This window comes from Prionailurus viverrinus, chromosome A1 (genome assembly GCF_022837055.1).
Source record: "Prionailurus viverrinus isolate Anna chromosome A1, UM_Priviv_1.0, whole genome shotgun sequence".
NCBI lineage: Eukaryota > Metazoa > Chordata > Mammalia > Carnivora > Felidae > Prionailurus > Prionailurus viverrinus.
Genome location: NC_062561.1, coordinates 188,687,500 through 188,710,190, shown reverse-complemented (window position 1 = coordinate 188,710,190; position 22,691 = coordinate 188,687,500). Strand labels below are relative to the sequence as shown.

General features: G+C 40.2%; 1 protein-coding gene across 1 annotated transcript in view; it reads right to left on the bottom strand.

Moving 5' to 3' along the window:
- The window catches only part of ATP10B (ATPase phospholipid transporting 10B (putative)), a 350,924-nt gene that overhangs the window by 18,880 nt on the left and 309,353 nt on the right, over positions 1 to 22,691 (bottom strand). The window contains exons 19-24 of the mRNA XM_047860005.1: positions 18,291 to 18,612; positions 15,442 to 15,518; positions 13,963 to 14,088; positions 6,560 to 6,760; positions 5,412 to 5,492; positions 3,972 to 4,076 (exon numbers count right to left, since the gene is read on the bottom strand). Of these exons, the coding sequence (XP_047715961.1) occupies positions 3,972 to 4,076; positions 5,412 to 5,492; positions 6,560 to 6,760; positions 13,963 to 14,088; positions 15,442 to 15,518; positions 18,291 to 18,612 (912 nt within the window). The remainder of the gene's footprint in view (positions 1 to 3,971; positions 4,077 to 5,411; positions 5,493 to 6,559; positions 6,761 to 13,962; positions 14,089 to 15,441; positions 15,519 to 18,290; positions 18,613 to 22,691) is intronic.

Here is a 22,691-nt window from a genome sequence, read left to right as displayed (position 1 = left end):
AGCAGAGCTGTTAATTTCTGACCTCCCAGACGCTAAGTCGCGCTTGCTGTCGGAACACAGTCCGCCCGGCCCCTCCGCTTTTGCAAGCCCGACTCGGGGGCTCTGCTTGGCCGGCGAGCCGCCCCTCCGCCCCGGCTCCCTCCCGCCAGTCCGTGGAGCGCGCACCGCCTCACCGCCCTTCCTACCCTCTTCCGTGGGCCTCTCGTCTGTGTTTGGCTCTGGCGACTCTGTTCTGCTAATCCTCTGGCGGTTTTCTGGGTTATTTAGGCAGGTGTAGATGGAATCTAAGTGATCAGCAGGACGTGCGGTGAGCCCAGCGTCCTCCTAAGCCGCCATCTTGCCGCAACTCCCAGAGATTAGTTTTAATTAAAATTCCAGTTTGGGGGTTCCTGGGTGGCTATCAGCATGGAGCCTGCTTGGGATTCTCTCTCTCTCTCACAATAAATAAACAAACTTTAAAATAAAATTCCAGTTAGTTCACATACAGTGTACTATTAGTTTCAGGTGTACAATATAGTGATTCAACACTTCCATATAACACCCTGTACTCATCACAAGTGCAATCCTTAATCCTCATCACCTATTTAACTCATCCCTCCACCCACCTCCCCTCTGGTAACCCTCTATTTGTTCTCTATAGCTAAGAGTTTGTTTCTTGGTTTGCCCCTCTCTCTTTTTGCCTTTGCTTGTTTATTTTATTTCTTAAATTCCACATGAGTCAAATCATAAGGTATTTTTCTTACTTCACTTAGCATAATACTCTCTAGCTCCATCCAAGTCATTGCAAATGGCAAGATTTTATTCTTTTTTATGGCTGAGTAACACAGATTAGTTTTTATTAGGGTTTTGAGGAACTCCATTATTGGTCTTACTGATCCTTTCAATTGTTTCCTTGATTTTTCTCTTTAGGTTCCTTGAATTGAATTTTTTTTTTTAATAATAAAAGCATTAAATGCATCCCATAAGTTTGCATATATGGTACTTTTATAGGCATTTAGCAATAATTTCCATCATGATATATGCTGGACCTTGTGAATTATTTAGAAGTACATTTTGAAATTTCCAAGTATGTTAAGTTTGTTTGGCTCTCTTTTTATTGCTCATTTTTAATCTAAATGTGTTGTCAGAAAATCTGATGTTTATGATTCTTTCAAATTCCTTTGTGAGAATTTGGTCTTTTAATTTTTGGTGTATCATCTGTGTTTGAAAAGATACATGTTTGGTATTTGTTTGGAACAGGATTTTATATATTATATCTAACTACATTAGATCAAATGTGATAATTTATTCAAGGCTTCTATATTGTTTTTGTTTGATCCATTTCTGATAGAATTATATATAAATATCACAGTTCTCACAGTATAATTGTGAATTTGCCTATTTCCCCTTATATTTGCTGGACAAAAATATCCAATCTGATAATTTTTGGTTTTAACAGGTGAATTAAATCTATTTACATTATTATGGGTATTGATATATTTGGGTTTCTCTTGAACATCTTGTGTTTTATTTTGGGGGGCAATCATTTTTCTTTGCTCTTAATTTTTTTTATCTTTCCTACATCCTGCAGAATTGATAGTTTTCTATTTACCTCTTATTTATTTCCATTCCTTTATGGTTAACCTTAAGTTTTTAAGCTACATTTTCAAGTATTAAGATACCTTACATCTTTAGACACACTAAATAGGGACCTTTATGGAAAAATTGATAGTTAAATGCCTATTTCTATCTTCCTCCCATCAATGACAAAGGCTGTAGCATAAATTGTCTATTGAATAGCTCTTTCTTACTGTTATGTTGTTTCTTACAGTTTTAGCTTTCATGTTCTTGCAGAAGTATGTTTCTACTTTTGTTTCAGTATCTGAAAATGTCATTTATTTTGCCCTGGTCTTATGTGATGTGCAACTCTTTATTTCCCCTCAGGTCTTTGAAGATGATTACTCCACTGTTTTCTAGCTTCTATTGTTTGTCAGTTTAACTGCTATTCCTTTTCAAGTAAGTTGTCCATAGTCTTTGGTAGACTTTAAGATCGTCTCTTGTACATTGTATAGTTTCGCTATGATATATCCAGATTTATATTAATTTTCTTTTTCAATGATTATCTTTTCAGATATTGCTTCTCTACCATTCTTCGTCTAGCCGTTATTCCTTTGAATTACTTTTTTCATATTTGTGTGGCATTCCAGATGAGTTCCTAGTAATATCTTCCAATTTGGTAGTTTACTCCTTGCCAGTGTCTGATCTAGAGTGGATCCCATGAATTGAATTTTTAATCTCAATGACAAAATTTTCATTTTGAAGAGTTCTAAATGTTTCCCTAGCTTGCTTCAGTTCCCAGGATTAAAGTTGTCTCTTTGATTCTTAACCACCTTCCTCATGGCTTCTGATAAAACTGGAATTCCAAATAGCATGTCAACTTTTCTTCAGCTTGCTTTCTTGAGTGGGGAATTTCAGCCCAGACCCTGGACCTAGCAGTAAACAGGGCTCCAGTCTTTCTTAACACATAGGAACAAGACTCTCCTCTGCCACAGTTTCCTGTCCTGGATTCCAGAAAGCCTTCAGTTTGGGCCAGCCCAGTACCTCTTCCTCCCCTGTCCCACTGTTTTTCAGTCTCTCCTCATGCTGGTGCTTCTTGAGGAAATTTATCCCGTACTTGGCTCTGCTATACGTTTTTTGGGTTTATCACTTTATTCTATTTATCTTTGGCATGAATTGGAACAGAGGGGGTCTGTGATCTGAAGTTTCCTTGGGTGGCTCTTACTAGCTACTGCACATCATGTCAGGGGCTGATCTGGTTTAGTTAAAATCCATTATATCACAATATATGTATGTCAAGTGATTATCCTGTACATGTTAAACTTATACAGTGCTATATAAATCAATTATACCTCAGTAAGACTGACACTGACCCGCCCCCCCCCCCAACAAAGGTCTCTAGGAGGTTAAATGAGATAATACACTAAAAATCATATAAATAGGTACCTGGTAAATAATTTTAAGCTCTTTGTTGTTATTACCATTGTTTAGAAGAATTTAATGAGAAAGCTGGCATTGCCGTTTTTAGATACTGAAATGTGATATTTAGACATGCTTGTGATGTGCTTGCCCTGAAATTAAATGGAAAGAATAGACCTCCCTAACACAGCCTCAAGTATAGTCAGGCTACCATTTTCCTCATCTCTGAAACATCCTTGATTTTTTAAATCAAAAATACAGATTTGAAGGGGTACATGCACCCTAATGTTTCTAGCAGCATTATCAACAATAGCCAAACTATGTAAAGAACCCAAGCATCCATTTACTGATGGGTGGATAAAGATGTGGTGTATATATACATACACACAATGGAGTATTACTCAGCCATAAAAAGAAAATCTTGCCATTTGCAATAACATGGATGGAGCTAGAGTGTCTTATGCTAAGTGAAATAAGTTGGTAAGAAAAAGACAGATATTATATGATTTCACTCATATGTGGAATTTAGGAAACAAAGCAGATGAACATATGGGAAGGGGGAAAAAAAAAGGGAAGCAAACCATAACAAAGTCTCAACTATAGAGAACAAACCAAGGATTGATGGAGGGAGGTGGGTCAGAGGATGTGTTAAATGGGTGATAGGCATTAAGGAGTGCACTTGTAATGAGTACTGGGTATTATATGTAAGTGATGAATCACTAAATTCTACTCCTGAAACCAACATTACACTGTATGTTAACTAACTAGAATTTATATAAAAATTTGGAAAACACATTCTATTTTTGCAAAAAATTGTCTCACTGGTTTATAGGTCTTAGTTTTATCATTCTGGATAATAAGCAAGTTGAGGCTGGGGACTTTATCTTTTATACCTCCCTCATTCCTGTACAAATGGGACACAGTGTAGGAGTTCAGCAGTTAGTTATTGATTGGTTCAATGATACAGAGTAAAATGAATGAAAATTTTCAGGTCAAAGGGGCTCTTGGGTGCTTACCCAGGTCTTCATTTCCATTGCCTGGTGCAAGAGAATTGTGGCAAGGGAGATGGTGTTGATGGGTGTCCCAAAGGTAAAGACATCAATATCAGAGTCTTTGTAGGTCTGCAGAGGAGGAAAAAACAGGCATTGTCAGATGTATCCTTGGATTCAAGGCCTTGGTTTTGACTCAGTGATGATAAAACATCAGTGAAGGCAGGTATCATGAGAGGGGAAGGAATGGGAAGATACTCAGCTGCCATCCCTGGGGAACTGACCCAAGGAACAGACAAGATGAGGAGTGAGTTAATACGGTTAAATTCTTTGGAAACATATTTGTAGCAGAAGCCATGATGGGTATTCCAGAACATTGCAGAATGGGTGAACAAGAAATTTATTGAGCAACCAGCAGGCACAATGCCAACTGCTGAAGATGCTCCTGTGTACCTTCAAGGAGTCTATAGTCTACTAGGCAGGGAAAATGTAGTACAATTTAAGGTAGCAAATGATACAATGGTACCAGGTATACAAAGTACCCCAGGGGGTACAGAAGAGAATATATATCATAATCAGAGGAGTTAATCTCTTGAAAAGAGAGGAAAGGCAGACCAGGGAAAAGTGAGAACTTGATGCTGAAAAGTTCAAAAAGGTCCCAGATGGTCCGTTTGTTGAGCACATAGTAGGGGAAAAATGAAGTAGGAAAGGTAAGCAGAGTCCTAGAGAAGGAAGGTATTGTAAGCTAGGGAAATTCAAATGAAGCACAAAATCACTCAACCCATCTTGTTGCTGACTGCAAAAGGATGTGAGGCAGGGTAGACACCACAGTTTAGCACTTGACCCATATTCTGTTTTCCCTGTCCAGGAGAAATACGGATTATATTCTGCTATCTTTGTTCCCAGTCTTCAAACTGGGAACCAAATTGAGATGGGGCTGGTATCCCTTGCTATCTGTATTCTTGCTTTTATTTCAGATAATGTAGTATCCTTTATTATCAGAACTTATTTCCTGAATGTGTGCGGCCTTGTCCTTGAAAGCAGAAACCTAAATATAAATCAAGGGTTGTAAATTCAAATACCTTCAATATTCAAGTAAGAAATAGTAAATGAGTGAAGAGAGCTAGGTATAAGACAAAATGGAGTGGTAGGGACTATGGCAAACTGAAGAACATGCACCCCATCTCAGCAGGGCTGTGAATCAATTCTGGATTTTTGCCACGTGGCAAAAATGACCCAGTGTAATGACAGTTTCCAGTTTTTTAAAAGGTGACAGAAATTAAGATGTTTTGGAAAAAATTATAATTTTTCAAATACCCTGAGTTGGATATAGTCTGCAGACCACCTGTTTGGATCCTCTGTGCTGCATCATCCAGAAAGACACTACTAGTCTAGGATTCATGTTTACAGTACCAGTTGCGAACCACTCTGTGATTTGTATGATTAGAAAGGGACTATACAACTTACCAGGTAAGGAATGAAGAAACAGACAAGGCTCTGATAGAACGCATCCACTATGCAAATCCAGAAAGTCATAGAGTTATAGCACTGCCAGGAAAGAACACATCAACCACCATCAAAGCAAGCCTTTGTAAGGAATGTTCTTGTGCTATCTGGGGCAAACAATAGGGTATTTAGAATGCTTTTTATCTTAGAGGCAATAGAATGGGACCATTAAGAACACAGACCTGGGGGTGACAGACCTTAGTTCAAGTCCCAGCTCTGCCCGAAACTTATGATCTTGTGAAAGTCACTAAACTGCTTTGATAATTGCTTCTTCCATAAAAAAGGATGAAAACACCAACTATCTCCTTGGGTTTCAAGAAATCTAAATGTGGTTGTGCTGTAGTACCTAGTAAGTGCTCAGTTATCAATAACTGTCATTCATTAGCACCACGCTAGTGCTAATACACAATGGGTAAGTTTAGAGATTCTAAGGTTTCTATATAGCATCTGAAAGGGAGCTCTCCATCACAGCCCAGGATCACAGATTCCCAAGAGACAGGGCTCAGTGGCTTCAGAGACCAGTGTTCTCATTTTGTGCTTCACTGCCCATGGTCTGGCTTCTCCAAATCACTAAGGGTGTCAGTGTGACCTCTGTCTTCCAGGAAACCATCCTGATGGTTTCCCAGGCCTTCTTTAGTCTACTGGCTACCAGCAAATTCTAGACCATGTATAATCTTGTGTTCTTAGCTTTGTATTCCCCAACATGAGTAGAAGCCCTTATTTATCACCCAGTGATGAGCAAACTAGCTTTTAATCCCAGGTGTTCCCAAACCAAGCCTTGGGGGTTCTGTCAAAGGCCTGGAGAAGGGGCCCAGTTGAGGGCAATGGGATCTCTCTGCATGTCCTCTCCACATTCAACTAGGGCAGTCCCATGTTACTTAATTAACAAATAACTAAAAAAGAAAAATACCCACTGGTCTGGTCCATCGCCCTCAACAGCAAATGCGAAACAGACCAGGAACAGGGAGTGGAGCTACTGGGTCACAAAGGAGGTAAGAGGCAGGGTAGTGACCAGAGTGTAGGGCCCCTAACCCCAGGCCAGTGCTCTTTCTCTGACACCTGCAGGGAGGATTCAGAGACAGGGAGGAGTTGAGGCCCCTCCAGCTTACCTCAGAGTTTTGGCCACTCTTGTACAGCTCTGGCAATGCCAGGAGTGTTTCTGCAGAGATGTCTTTATCGAGGACTCCAAATATGAGAGGAGGCAAGGAGGTGAAGAAGAGATTAAAGAATATCATCTGCCAATAATCGATCATGGTGGAGCCAGAGAAACCACAGAAAAACTGGTACCAGAAGAGCAGGTTGACATAACACTGCAGGCAGAAAGAGTGGCCTTGTGAGTGAGGACCCATGGGCAGTAGTCAACAACCGCTGCTTAGAAGCCTCTGGCAAGTCACTATGCTGACTTGGAGCTTCCGTTTTCTCATTTGTGACATGCAGAGTTGTGTAAGCATCAGAGATAACTAATCCATAGAGCTGCTGCTGCTACTACTATTACTATTACTGCTCTTCGGGACCTGAAGGGAATTGCACCAACTTGTTAAGGTAAGTGTAATGGGGTGGTTAAGAGCACAGGTTATGGAGGCAGAAAAGGCTGGTTTGGAATGATTACATCTGTTATTTACTAGCTGTGTGAGCTTGAGCAAATCACTTAACCTTTCTGAACATCATTTTGCCATCTTTCAGATGGGAATAGTAGCATCTTAGACCATGGCACAGGATATCAAAAGGCAGTAGTTACGATTAGTAGTGTGGGAAGAGAAGGGGGTGTCCCAGGGAAGGGATGATAGAAAGACCAGATCCTGGGCAGAAAGCCTGGTGGGAAGATGACTTCATGAGATTTTCCTCACAATATATTCCTAATGGTGATGCAACTCAGACAGGTGAGGAAGAGTATCTTCTCCTTAATTGTTGCTTTATGGTTTCTGAAGCTGTTTTCCACTCAGGACTGCCCACCTGAGAATGCAAACTGGTGCAGCCACTCTGGAAAACAAAAAATTAAAAATAGAACTATCCTGTGATCCAGCAATTGTTCTACTAGGTATTTGTCCAAAGGACACAAAAATGCTGATTGAAAGGGGCAATGCACCCCAGTGTTTATAGCAGCACTATTGACAATAGCCAAAGTATGGAAAGAGCCCAAAATGTCATCAACTTATGAATGGAAAAAGAAGATGTTATGTGTATATACGTATGTACATATGTATATGTATACACACACATATACATAAAATGGAATAATGACTATCAAAAAGAAAACCTTTCTGTTTGCAACAACATGGATGGAACTAGAACATACACTAATTGAAATAAGTCAGAGAAAGACTAATACCATATGATTTCACTCCTATGTGGAATTTAAAAAACAAGACAGATGAACATAGGGGAAAGGAAGCAAAAATAAGATAAAAACAGAGAAAGAGAGACAAACTATAAGAGACTGTTAAATACAGAGAACAGAGTTGCTGGTGGAGTGTTGGGTGGGGGATGGGCTAAATGGGCAATGGGCATTAAGGAGGATACTTGTTGGGATGAGCACTGGGTATTATATGTAAGTGATGAATCACTAAATTCTATTCTTAAAATCATTATTATACTATATGTTAACTTGGATTTAAATAAAAACATTTTTTTTAATTAAAAAAAAAGACTGCCCACCTGAGATGGGCTGGGATCACTAGTATTGTTTACCCCCCTGCGATGTGGCTTGGTGACTTGACCAAAGTCATCACTTAAGCTGCTGCTCCCAGTGCTGGGACCAGAATGTCCTGTGTGGCTGAGGCACACAGGGTAAAAAGTATAGTAAGAAATTGTTCCTTAGGTTTGTGTACAAACTATAATGCCCATAACCTAACTGCCAGACTAGTGTTATTTTGAAAAGAATGTAATAATATGGGCATGTTCATATTATTAGTGACACCAATGATTATACTGGAGCTTCTATTTGTGCCAGGTGTGTGATATATATTATAGCATATTAGTATATAGTATATTAGATGTGCAATAGACCTTATAATTTGTCCCGTGTTGAAAGATTATTGCTAAAGATAGTACATATTATATTAGTGTTATATCTCAATGATAATATTATTAGCCCCACTCTACAGATAAGGAACCTAAGGCTCTAAGATACTCAGTTACTTCCTGCCTAAGTTCAGAGCCAGAATATCACACAACCAGCATCTGAGTTTCAAGCCTTCCTCTTTGACCATTCCTAAACTTTCTCAATCTCCTATTGGATTCTACAATAACAATGCTGAGAGGCTTCTAGCCAAAGAGCTCCATCCTTTGACTTTTCTGGTGACCAGTGGGAAGTTTTCTGGCTCTGAAAGAGATCCTGATGCCCTGAGATTTCCTGGATCTTGCATCTTTCTGTCCAAAGAAGGGAGAAGGCTCAGTCTCTGTTTACTGAGATACAGGTAGGTTTGAAATGCACTATGGGAAGACTTTGAGACTCCAGATCGACAGCAACCACTTGTGCACTGGACATGGTGGGTTTAAGAAGAACTGAAGTACTGAAGTTCCCTTGATACTATCATTCAGCAGCTGTTATGAAGCCTTGACTTTCTTTCCCCTTTGATAATCTTGTCTCGCTTCTCCCTCCTCAGCTAAATGGGAAAAATAATAACTCTTCTCTCTCTTACACATGGGTAGGTCAAGTGGCTCAGATGAGCTAAGTGACCACACCAAATGCCCTTGGCCACTTGGGGCTGGAACTGTGACTTGAGGCTGTAGTACCCTAGGATACCAGAGCTGGAAGGGACACCATCATACAGATGAGGCCAATAATAGCAACAACAGCAAATAACAATAGCAACAAAGACACATAAAGCACATAGTATATGCTAAGCTATGTTCTGACCCATTAAATCTACCTAGCAGCCCTTTGAGATAGTGATTACTACTCTCATTTTACAATTTAGGAAACTGAGCCTCAGAGAGGGGTCAAGTCATTGGGCTGGGGGTATAGAGCTAGTAAGTAACAAAATTGGAGTTCAAATCCAGAGGTTCTGGATGCAGAATCCATCCTCATGAACTTGATGTGGGAAGTGGATGCACTTGTTAAAGTGAATTCAAGATCGGAGATCACAGTTCAGTCTCTGGCACTAATGTCCAGAATCCTTGATTCTACACTATGAGAGGCCAGTAGGATCCATTTTAAAGTGCTAGAAGTGGGGAAAGTACTGAACACAGAATGCTGTGATTGGCAGTTTCTTCCAGGGATGCCAAGGGAGGAAGTTTGCCAGTTATAGGCCATGCTCTGATAGTTGCAATGTAGATTTGGTCCTTTTGACTCTAAGCCTCAGTCTTTCCTCTCCATCAACTTCATCTCTCCAAATTCCAGCTTTTAATTTGTGCAATCTTATCTGGGGGATGCTGTGATGCTTGACCCAGTTTTCACCCAAGCCTCAGACGTAGGCTAAAGCCAAGGGAGGAAGAGAGCAGTAACCTGGCTGGTATCGGAGGCTGTTTGAAGCTCTGTGTCCAAGTGTGATGATCTCATCATATTTCTTGAACAATTTATCTTGAGACACAGTGCTAGAGATGCTTGGACAGTGGACAACACACAACATGGATCAGAGTGATCTCTGCCTTCAAAGAGTTTGGCAACCACTGGAGAACAGGCTTCTTAGACCTCTAGGAGGCACTGAGTGCCATGGTAGTGAGGGCATTCAGTCTGGGGAATTTGGAGTACAGTAGAACTAGATCCAATCCCGATTCTGTGATGTACTTAGTTATGTGACCTGGGTAACCCCTCTGGCTCTCAGCAACCAGATCTATAGAGAGATAACTGTCCCCACCTCACAGGGTTGTTAGCACCTGCTCCATCACCATCATCTAGTTTAATCTGGACAAATGAAGCATTTATTACGTACCTCACACATGTAAGCTCATTTATGCACACAATAACCTTGTGAATTAGGTAGTATCTCCCTTTTACAGATGAAAACACTGAGACACAGAGCTTAAGTAAATTACTGAGGCCATATTGCTGCTGAGTAGCAGAGTGGGGCTGGGATTTGAACCCAGTCTTGTTCTAGCACATACTCTCTTAACCCCTATATTACACTTATCTCTCATAGTTACATATATACATAAAGTTCTTAGCACAGTGTCTGGTATGTGGTAGGTTCCCTGTAGATGACGGTGGATGTTAATGTTAATAATGCTATGCCAAACAGTACCAAGTTGTACTAAGTACCAAAAAAACTACAGGAATCAAGGGTGGCATGGGGAACGTTGGTGACCTGGGTGTTGGAGGACTAGCATTTACTGAACTTGTCTTATACTACACACACTGCAGTATTAAAAAGCTTTAAGCCCTAGTCAAAGCAATAAAACACTGCTTGGATATCACTTGCTCATTTTTCCATAGAAATACTCTTACTGAATTATAATTTAATATTGATTTTTATTAAGGGTTGTTAGAGAAAAAGAGTGGCCATATGGAGGTTAATTTTCATTTCCTACAAAAATGCCACTGAAGACAGTTTCCTGAAGGTTTTTGTGTGACCTTTTTCTAAGGATTTCCTTGAATAATTGATCTCTGCATTTAAAGCAAAGAGAGGGTATTCCTCATGAAGAACAGGTCTGCTTGTTTTAACCAAACATTTAATACTTAGCATCTTATCTGAAGTTCCTGGTGCAAACTACCTCTTCTCTTTCTATGGTTCTGGTCTGTACTCTTATAAATTTCTCTTGTAACTTCCCTATTGCTTTGCGTTCTTACTGTAAGTCACGTACATCTCGTTTTGGAATTAGATATAGCATATGACATAAAATTGTAAAGACTCAGGTTGTTAAGCCTCTTTTTCTTGGCAGGAAAACTGGCAAATTCTTCTTTTAGGTCATAGCTTAAATGTTATTTTCTAATTTATTTGGTCAAGAATCTCCTGGTGATATGTCCATAGCACCCTGACCTTCTTTGAGGGAGATGTGCCTAAGAAAATGTTTGTAAAACTTTAATCTCCTTCCCCTATACCAGTGCTTCTCAATCTTTAAGGTTCATACAAATCATCCAGGACTCTTACTAAAAGTGCTGATTCTGAGGTAGGAGGCCTGGGATGCAGTCTGAGGATCTGCATTTCTAATAAGCATCCAGGTGATGCAAATGTGCTGGTCCAGGAGCCACATTTTGAGAAGCAAGATTTATTAAGATGAGGAGATGACAAACTACTTCCTGGAGGCTGAATCAAGCCATAAATAAGGTTTTATTGGGACACAGCCACATGGATTCATTTGCATGCTGTCTTATAGCTGCTTTCATGTGGCCGCAGCAGAGTTGAGTAGGTACAATGGGCTATATGGCCCACAAAACTAAAAATATTATCTGGCTCTTTGCAGAATAAGCTTACTGAGCCCTGATTTAGACTGTCAGCCTCATGAGGCAGGGACCACATCTGTCTAATTCTCTATACCCAGTGTCTGATAAGGTTCCAGACACAGCTGTTCAATGATGATTTGAATAAATGAAATAAATCTTTGCTGTTCTATTGTCCCAATACTCACCCTGGAGTTTAACACTGAAGTGTTTCCTTCCTCCACAGGCCCTGTTAGGACCTTGTTTGCTTCCACTTCCTCTGGTTGGAATCTTTGCGCCTCTAAGGGCACCCACTGAACCTGGTGACAGCCTCACGGAGACTGGGGCCTGCGTTTTCCTCCCAAGTAGCTACAGTGCAGTAATTAATTCATTGTTCAAATTTTAGAGCATGCAGGGTTTTAATCCCCTCTGAAATTGGTTTTGGATGTGGAAGTCATAGTTCTCCACCCTCTAATTGCAATGGGGAGATAATGCCGCATCAGTATCACAATTTCGAGCACGGCATCGGGCTGGAAATAAATACCATTTAAGCTTTGAAAGCATGGCTGGCTGGAAACGTTTCCTTTTCTATTTCACAAATTTAATGCAGAGAAGAGGTTGTGCTTATTCAAAAGAACGGCTCCTTTGGAGGCAAGAAAAAAAATTAAATGGGCATTTTGAATTCCAAGTAAACAGTCTTTCATGTTCAGAGTGAGTTTCAAGTTAAATAGAGTGACTTGTTTGCATAGACTTGCTGAATATTACCATCCAGTTTATCGAATTTACATTATTTTTGTCATGCTGTTTATTTACATACACATTGAACTTTGCACAAAAATGCTCACTCTTGAGCAAGGGCAACTGTGACATGCCTAAATCAGGACTGGGAGAGTGGAATAAGGGGACACAATGCAATTTCGTAGCTGCTACTTGGCTAATGCATTTTTCTTCTACCACCCTGCTCTTAATCCTCCCTTTTTCCTTATGCAAACAGGAATCGGATTTTATTTGCAGACTCCTGGGGATTATTCAAAGGTCCTTGAACTAGGTAATGAAAACTCAGTTCCCCTGTCCCTCCCCACCTCCCCACTTTTCAAACAAGAGCTGCTGACAGTTTTAATGCCTCAGTTGGTGTGTGCCTGCTTTGGGCCCTTATCGATAAGACAGAAATGAACTATTTTTCAGGAGAAATAATGGTATCTTCCTAGGATTGTATTTTATAGTGTTACATACTTTCCTGAGCTCTGACTCTAAAGCCTCTTAAATAATACTTCTAGGGAAGAGGGAGTCATATTGTCTCCATATTACTGATGAGGAAACCAAGGCTCAGAGTGGTTAAGTGACTTTTCCAAGTTCACACAGCATGCTAGAGTCAGGCAAAACTAAAATCCAGATGATCTCCCCCTTTAAAACATTTTTGCTAATAGATATTTTATTTAAATATCCTGACCTCTGTGAATTCTTTGCTGGGAAGGCTGGCAAAGTTGAAGTGATACATAGAGTCTCAGGTGGAAGCTAGGAGACTGGTCTTAACCTATACTCTCCCAAGGGATAGGCTATAGCTCTTGCATTGGGGTGGCTCTATAGGGAGAGAAAAATCTCAGATACATGTCAGGCTAGTTTTTCGAGTTCTTTCTTCCTTGCAGTCAGAAAATAAATCTCATTTATGGAGCCCATCTAAGAGTAATGACAATAGTAACAATAATAAAAAATAATGGCTAACTTTATAAGGTGATTACTATGTGCCAATCACTTTATATACAAGCACCCATTTAATCCTTGTAGCAAATATACAAGAAAGGTACTCTTATCATCCCCACTTTACAGCTGGTGAAACTAAGGTGTAAGGCCATTATCAAATGTAAGAGCATAGATTTGAACCAAATAAGATTGACGCAAGAGTCTGTGCTTGTAACCACTCATACTGCCTTCTGTGTGCCAGGTGCTTTCCATACAGTATTGCTAATGCTCACAATAACTTCACACAATAGTCTTAGCCCATTTTACCAATGGGCTAAGAAATTGAGGCTCAGAGAAATGAATTACATTGCTCAAGTTCACAGAGCTAGAAGGAGACAGTCTCAGGATTCAAAATCCAGGCCATCCTGACTTATTCCCTTATGCTGAAAAGGTTTGTCTACCACTGTGGTGGGAGCTGGGTCCCTGGCTGGGCCTCCCAAGGCCTGGGTGGGAGGTTGCTATAGGGCTACTCACCACATTCTTGTAGAAGTAGTACACCACCATCCTTGCTAGGCGTGAGTAACACCAGTGGCCGTGCACAAGCAGCAGCTTCTTGAGGTGTCTGAAGCGGGAGATGGCAAAGTCACTGGACATGACAGCCTGAGAGGGCAGAACAGAGACATCAGCCTCTATCCACAGCTGCCAGTGAACCACAGAGACTCCCTCAAGGGCCATGCTTTGTTCTAGGTCCACAGCTGGTAGGGCCGAAAAGACCCTTTGTAATTATGTGGCACCCTTGGGTGGTTTACCCCATCCTCTCTTCTGGAAAAGCCAAACCTTACTAAAATCCAAGAAAGGCAGCTCATAAGGGACCACTGGTCTAGTCTGGCCCTTCGTCTCCTTCTGTTTATCCAATAAACAGTAACTATGGCCTAAAATGTGTTGGCACCATGCTAGAGATACGATGGCTAACCAGAGAGTAGGGGCTTCTGTGCAAGTAATTCTCAAACCTCTCAACTCCCTTGGTCACCTCCTGTGGCAGACCATTTGATCCATTCTTAGATGGAGCTGATGGTTGGATAGTTCTTCCTTTACATGGAGCTGAAATATGTCTTCTGCCCTTAGGATTGCTTAGAACAAGACATAGTTCTTAGTACTCTTTTAAGAGTATAAAATTGAAATATGCCTGGTTATAAATCCTGGTGTGAGTCTTGGTCAGACTGTTTAACCTCTCCCAGACGAAGTTTCATTTGAAAAAACAAATGGAGTAATAATTCCTAACACATGGGGTTGTGATTGTTCATGTTAATTGGAATATCAAGTGAGGTGCCTAGTAGAGTGCTGGCATATGGTAGATACTCAAAAGGTAACTGTGTTCTTTCATCCTTATCAACAAACTTAGGCAATACCTATTGTATGCACCAGAGGTAGGAATATGATTGTTAATAGTTCAGAATGATAAGGTGGGGTTTGTTTTAAGGGAGACATTAGTAGCTCAAGTTATATGCTTGTCCCAAGCTGAATTTTGACTTAGGTATGTCTATTAAAGTGTACCTAACAATTTATAGGTCAATCTAGCCATCAAGACTAAAATGGCAATTGAAATGTGTTTTCAAATGTTCTTATATCTGTCACTGCTCATGGAGGGCACTATACCTTTGGATGTGGGTATAGGCTACAGGGAGGAAATATGGAGTCAGAGGAAGGCTTAGCCCTACCTGAATGGTTAGGCACTCTTTGGCTTTAGAATACAGGTATTGCCGGCTGTCTATAAAAAGCCAAACATCCTTCTATTTTTCTCTGTACCAGAGGGACTGGGCAGCAGGGGTATAGTGATGGAGGTTATGTAAGAGGAAGTAAGTTACGTAAGAAGGAAGCCCCCCCCCACCCCCCAACTCTAAGATGATAATTCTGCAAAGCTCTTGGGGAGAGATTCCTCCAACACTGTGGGGAACTCCATAACTCTCCAATAAGGAGAGTTAGGGTAGAAAGAAGAATGGAGGGGAACGATACCTGCAGGCCTTCCTGTCCAGATATTCCAATTCCAATGTCGGCAGCATGAATCATGCTTACATCGTTTGCTCCATCACCTGAAAGAAGAGAGGTCATGAGGTATCTTTATTGCTGGTCTAATTGCTGCATGACAATGAAAATGGTGTTACATGAGTGGCTCTAACGTGTCTCCATTTGTATATAATCAAATCCTTTTACAATGCTCTGATTAGTCCTATAGGAAAAGTCATTGCTATTTGGCCTGAGAGAGGTTTTCTCTTTTTTGACAAGAAGCTCTATTATTCAACAAATGTTTATTGTGTCTTTTTTTCTAGGCACATTAGGTATTGGGAATACAGTAGTGACTGAGACTTGAGCAGTGCTTTACAGTTTACAAAACAGGCCTTCACAAATGTTACAGTGGACTTTACTAATGACTAAATGGAGAATTTGAGCAAAGTAGAGATTTAGCAAGGGTAATACAGCTCGGGAAAAGGCCCAGGAGCATTGGCACTAAGATCTTTCTGATAACTTTCCTAACTCAGTATAACTTAAAATACTGACCATATTAAGACTGCTAGAATGTCTGGACAGCTAAATCATCAAAGATTGTCAATAGTGTCCAGGGACAGGGATGGTATTCAGTTTTGTTTCTGAATATAGGAAAATAGGATCGACTGGGTTTTTTTGGTTGAGGAACATTTAATCACACTGAGTTCCCATTTAATGAACTAAGTTGTTTCAGAAAATTGGAGGTTAGGGCATGGAAATACACATATACACATAGCTTCCAGCACTGTCAAATAGCTTTTTCTGTGATAATGGAAATGTGCTATATCTTTACAGTCAAAGAGGGAAACCACTAGCCCCACATGACCATTAAAATGCAGCTGGTGAATTGTGTTTAATTTTAAATTTCCATACCTATGCAGAGCTGGGTGTCAACCATTTTGGACAGCACAGCTCTATACAATTGAGGCTTTCCTTACAAACCTGGCTTTTTCCAGAGCTTTATCTTTCAGAATAGAGTTTAGCAAACTTTTTCTGTAAGGGGCCAGATAGTAAATATTTTAAGCTCTGTGGCCAAGAAGCAAAATTGAACAACTGTTCTTGCTGAGAGGCAGTCTTTTACACGTTTCACATTTAAAAACATAAAAATCATTCTTAGTATCCATGCAAAAACATGTAGTGGGCTGGATTCAGCCTGGTGGACTGGTTTGTGGACTGCATTGCCTTTATTCTCCTCCTGGCCACACCTCTTTTTCCAGTAAGTTCTCATAATAATATGTAATTAAATTTATATTAGATACCATAGAGACTATGGGATTGGGAGAATTTTCTTCCCTTAATTATTTGGCAATGAAATTTGTTAATATTAACAATTTTCTCACTATAAGTAGCCATTATTTTTGTAATTATTACTTTTTTTTCATGGTAGCATAACAGGACATAATTTTTATCTTCCCCATGGCAAACAAGTCTACCCTTTAACCTCTTCTGTTAGCAAACTACTGGAAGTAGAGGTGTGGAATCATGCCATTCCTTACCCTGCTGTTTTTATTTCTGCCTCTATGGCAGCAGAACCAATTTCTTACCTCAGGGAGTCAGTCCTGGGCTGTTGCCTTGTGTGTGTCTAAAGTTTTGAAGAGGGCAATTCAGGGAATAAAATTAGGATACAGTTGCTAAAGTTTTGCTCCCTGTATCCTGTCTACCCACTCCTCCCCTCCCCTTTTTGTTTTGAACTGCTTTTACCTGAAGAATGGGAGAAAAAAACAATATATAATATAGACTTATTTGAAATGCCAGGAAGGAAAATCTCTTTCCATGTCTGTGTAGGAAGGATAGAACCTGGAACCATCTGCAAGAATATCCTTAAATGAATGCAGTATTTACTATGTGCTTGGAATGTGCAGAGCATGGGATGAAATGGTATGAATGATATGGTCCCTCTATTCAAGGAACTCATGGTCTACTGAGCAGGCCCTCACAGAAGGCAAACCAGTGCTCTGCAGCTCTGAGGGCTGTGTGCTGTGGGAGTTCTCAGAGATAAGGAAAGTTAGGTGGGATTAGAAGAAGGGGTGTTTTATAGAGGAAATAGCTTGTACAAAGGCCTGGGAGTGAGAGAGATAGGACAAACCTCATGGAGAATGGAGACCGTTCCATTTGACTGGAGCATGGAGTTCAAATGTTGGGGACATGGGTTTCTGTGGTTAAGAACATGACTGGAGGGTTAGCAGAGACTACATCATGAAGATTCCTGCAAACCGGGTTTAATTGTTGATGTAGGTACAGTTTTTATTTCTCTGCCTTAACCATGATTAAAGTTTAGTCTCTTATGAGAAATTTTTTCATCAACCAAGAGGCTAGCATTTGTTGAGAATGTGCTTTGTGCTGGGCCTTGTATTTAGGAATGAACATATGTGAAAGGCTCAGCTTCTAAAATCTCCCCACCAGCCGTCAATACGCAGAATATCAAATCCACAAACATCTTAGGTTTATGTTATTATGCCATGTGTTAAGTATCGAAAGGGAAATGGTCTGCATCCCAGAACTGATTGGCCTGAGTGTACATTATTGAGTTATGTGAATGTTCTGAATTTGAGGCCTCTTTTGGCTTTGACCTCCATCCAAGCCCTGTTTTCCTTTGTGACCTGCTAATCCTCAGAGCTGTGAATCACTTTCTCACTCTACTTAGCCTCTGTTTCATCTCCAGCTGCCACGTATTGATGGTCACTTTGAACTCTCTCAGTCTGAGAAAATGATCCTCAGCCTGGCTGTCTTGACTTTGATATGTGACCTCCCACCTCTGGCCCAGGACTTTTGTCAGATCAGCCTTACAAGCTGCACCCACATCTCAGCATGATGGGTACCTATGGAAAGGGTCATGACGCTCAACTTGTCTCGCACCAGCTTGACTATCATACTCTTCTGGAGAGGGGTAGAACGGCAGCATAGGACAGACCGGCAATACTGAGTCAGCTCTAAAAATTTCATCTCCAGCTTTCCCTGGAAAATGGCATTCAATGTCTTCCCATTGATGACCAATCCAACTTCTGGAACTGCAGCTCTTGAGGTAGGAGGTGGTGTCTCAGAAGGTAGGCAGAGCCCAAAGAGCTTGCGGTTTGGCTTCTGTGGTCCATGAAATTGCTTCACTTCTTCCAGTGCATAGTTAAGGATGGATTCACAGGTTTCCTATAGAGTCAGAATAACAAATATGGTATTAGTAAACAACACAGAAATGTAGGTTAAAGATCTCACTTTATCTTTTAGTAAAATAGTTATGAAATTCTACCACCATAGAGATTACCCAGGAATCATTTTCTGATTCTTACATTTCTCTTCAACCTTTCAAAAAGCATCAAAGCAATATTAATTTGGAAGCAAATTAATGGCAAAATAGGAGAGACTGCTAGACAATGGGAGTGGAAATAGCTCAGCAAGATGGGGAATGATACAGGGATGGTATAAGCTAATAAATATTAATGTGATGGTAAATAATGATAATATGTCATGATAATACAGTGCTTTTTATTTCTTACAAATCATTTTGGTTCTCCTGAGGAAACTGAGTGATGAGGAAATTGAAACAGTGAAATCTTTAGTAACTTGCGCTAGCTCATCCAACTTACTAGTGGAGGCAGATCATCACTGCTTGAATTATCGCTTCCCAATTGAAAAAATACACTGCGTGTTTACCTGTTGATATGAATGTGTTGCTCATACATGTTAAAACTGACTATGAATGTGAACATTTTACTGATGTAAAGAAACTTATTTTTTCTGACATTTACCTCGAAACATAGTGAAGAATTTATTTCCTCTTTTACTTTTGATTATATCAGAGATCAAGTCAGATTTTGGTTCTAAATATATCCTTAGTACCTTATTAGATTTTGCAACATTACTTTCAAATAAAGTTGTGGCAGTCAGTATTATTGATTTTAATAGCATTGTTTTGTTCACATGATCTTTATTTAGCAGTGTTCTTTTATCTATGGCAAGGATGATGGTTTTCATTTAGTATAGTCCTAAAAAATTATTCTAAAAATAAATTTAAAGGTGTTCAAAGTGAGTCAATTTAAATGAATTCATTACATGAAAAAAAAGTACAGGTAATATGTGGATTTAAGCAAAAATTGTGAAGATTTTTCTGATATGACAGGTTTGGGGACCATTGATCTAGAAGCTTCTGAGATTATTTGGGATACTTTCTTCTGGAGTGAGCAGAACTGCAGTTAATCATTCCTGAGTCTTCCCTTAGGGGATGCTAAATTGAGTGTTGCAAGCAGTAGGGTATGCCCAGAACCTAGAAGGGTGAGAGGAAGCTGTGCCAGGGGTGGGTGGTTATGCCTGAGGCACTTATCTGGGAAAGAGATCAAGATAGTCCTTGCTGGGAGTTGGGGCCAGCATAAATTATATAAATTCCTCCAACGCAGGACTGCAGGAAGTCACTGGAGATATGTTTCAAAATAAAATTTCTGAATTTGCTTATTTCAAAGTATGATGTAATAACCACAATAGTTACCATTCATTTAACCTTTAGTATATGCCGGGTACTGTGGTAGGCAGCCTCCAAGATGGTTCTCAATGATCCCTGCCATCCTGGGATACATGCCCCTGTGCAATCCCTCCCCTTGGTTATGAGCCACACCTAGCAATTCCTTTCTAATGTAGAGAATTCTGCAAAAGTGATAGGATGTCACTTTCCAGATTAGCTTATAAAAAGACTTGTGGCTTCCAATTTGGCACTCTTATCCCCCTCTCTTGGATGGCTTGCTGTGGGAGAAAGCAGCTGCCATGTTGTGAAGCAGCTCTATGGAGAGGCCCATGTGGTAAGGAAATGAAGTTTGCCAGCAATCATGTCTGTAAGCTTTGAGGATGGCCTTCTCTTCATTCCCAAACAACCCACTAGTTGGGGCCTTTAGATGAGCCCACAGACCTGACAGGTTGAATTCAGCCTTCAGAGAGACTTTGAACCAGAGGTACCCAGCTAAGCTGACCCTGGACTCCTAACCCACAGAAACTGTGGGATAATAAATGGTTGTTTTCAGCCACTGAATTTTGGAGTGTGTTAAATACTGTGCTAATAAGTATTTTTCTTCTATGATCTTATTTAATTCTCCCAATTGCCTCTGAAATAAATCTTTCTAATCCCTATTTTACATATGAGGAGGGTGAAGTTTAGGGAGGTATGATATCTGGACTATATTAAGCTTTCAATATATGCTACTAATAATGATAATAATCATTTCTGTTATTGGTTTCTAATGCTCTAGTTCCTTCTAAATTCCTTGACAGACCAGCACTTCCACTGATGATGATAGTAATTCTCTCATTTTATGAAAGAGAACCCTGAGGTCTAGAGAGGTCCCATAACCTGCTTAGAGCTTTTTTTTTTTTTTTTCAATGTTTATTTATTTTTGGGACAGAGAGAGACAGAGCATGAACGGGGGAGGGGCAGAGAGAGAGGGAGACACAGAATCAGAAACAGGCTCCAGGCTCTGAGCCATCAGCCCAGAGCCCGACGCGGGGCTCGAACTCCCGGGCTGCGAGATCGTGACCTGGCTGAAGTCGGACGCTTAACCGACTGCGCCACCCAGGCGCCCCAACCTGCTTACAGCTTTAAGATACATAACAAAGAAACAGTAGCCCTAAATCAATTTATAATGAATTAGGCAGATTAAAACCCTTGGAGGAAATATCCACTGAATACATAATTATATCAAACTAAGGTTTAAATAAATCTGAGATTTGGAATGGATTTCCTGTTTTTGGCTTAACATATCCATGTACCCACCACTTTTTCTCAGGTAGAAAGACTAATCTTACAGGTTTAAAGGACTCAGGGCATGGGCTGGTCCTAACATTCAGGTACCATCAGGGTCCCAAACATCTTTGAATGATTTAACAGTGACTGAACCAAACATGAAATGTGACACGCTATTCCTTAGGAACATTGGATAATTAATTGCTAAACATCTTCAGCTTCCTATAGGAATGCACTGTATTTAACAGAAACCACAGAAGCCCACTCTATCCCCCTTGGACTGGCTGACTCACAAGTTTGCCCATGTCCTCCTCCTGGAATTACCTGAAGTGAAATGATCATTGCAAACAGAATTTCCATTGTGAGTAGGGCAGGCAGACATCAATGCTATTACAGGGATCAAGTACTCAAGCAAGCAGCAAATTACTTTCTTTCCTAAGCATAATATTAATGCCAAAGATTTCCCCAAGATTATTTTCATTTTGAAAATTCATTGGAGTTTAATATAATCAGAGCATAATCTGTGCACCTGACAAGAAAGTGATTTTTCCAATTCATCTAAAGGGCCTCAGGCACTTTTCATAGTATACACTACTGTTTAAAAAGTATGTGACGTGGATTCGTTATGGAATAAAAACCAGAGTTAAATCTTCCGAACTTCTATTCTGGGTCCATATCCGTTTTAAGCAAAACCAAAAGAGGTTCCGGCACCGTCCCTGTATCCTTTTTTTGTGCTGTTCTTTCCCATGTTCCTCCCTCTTCTCCATCCTTTCTCCCATGGTGTGTCTAGGTCTCCCTTCCAGTGCCCTGCTCCCACTGCCCTTCCAGGACAATGTTTTCCTGCTTCCTTTTGGAAGCATACATCTCAATGCCTACTTTCCATATTCATCAACCAAGGTGTTAAAACTTCACTTTCTGTGGTTTGCATTGTGAAAATAGATTTTTTTCTCCTAAATATAAAATTGTATTATAACTTTGAATACTCTTCTCCAGATTTTACACAGCCCTTTCTCCAAACCCCATCCCCTGCCACCCACAACCTACTGGGGTTTAAAATTGCAGTTTTAGGACTTTGCTTCTCTCTCTCCTATCCTGTCAAAATTTACTGGTCTCATGAATCATTTCCTTCAGTTTTTATTCTGTGGCAAACCAATCTGACATACAAATTGGAGCTGCAATTTTAAACTCATAATCATTTCAATTTAGTTGGGGCTTTTTCAATGGAAGAGTTAGTCCAAAGTATAAGAAACTAACAACTGGGGTTCTGTGAACAAACAATGTGGTATAATGAAGATAGCACTGGCCTGGCAGAGAACAGTGTTCTAGACTTAGTTCTATCAGAAACTACCAGGGTGACTCTGGGCAAGTGACTTAGTCTCAAGGGTCTTTAGTTTCCTTATTTGTAAAATGAGGAGATTGGGCCAAAGATGAAATCTGGAAGATCAAAACTTTCTAACATGTACTACTAGATGTAATATAATCAAACTGGTCAGCCATGCATGGG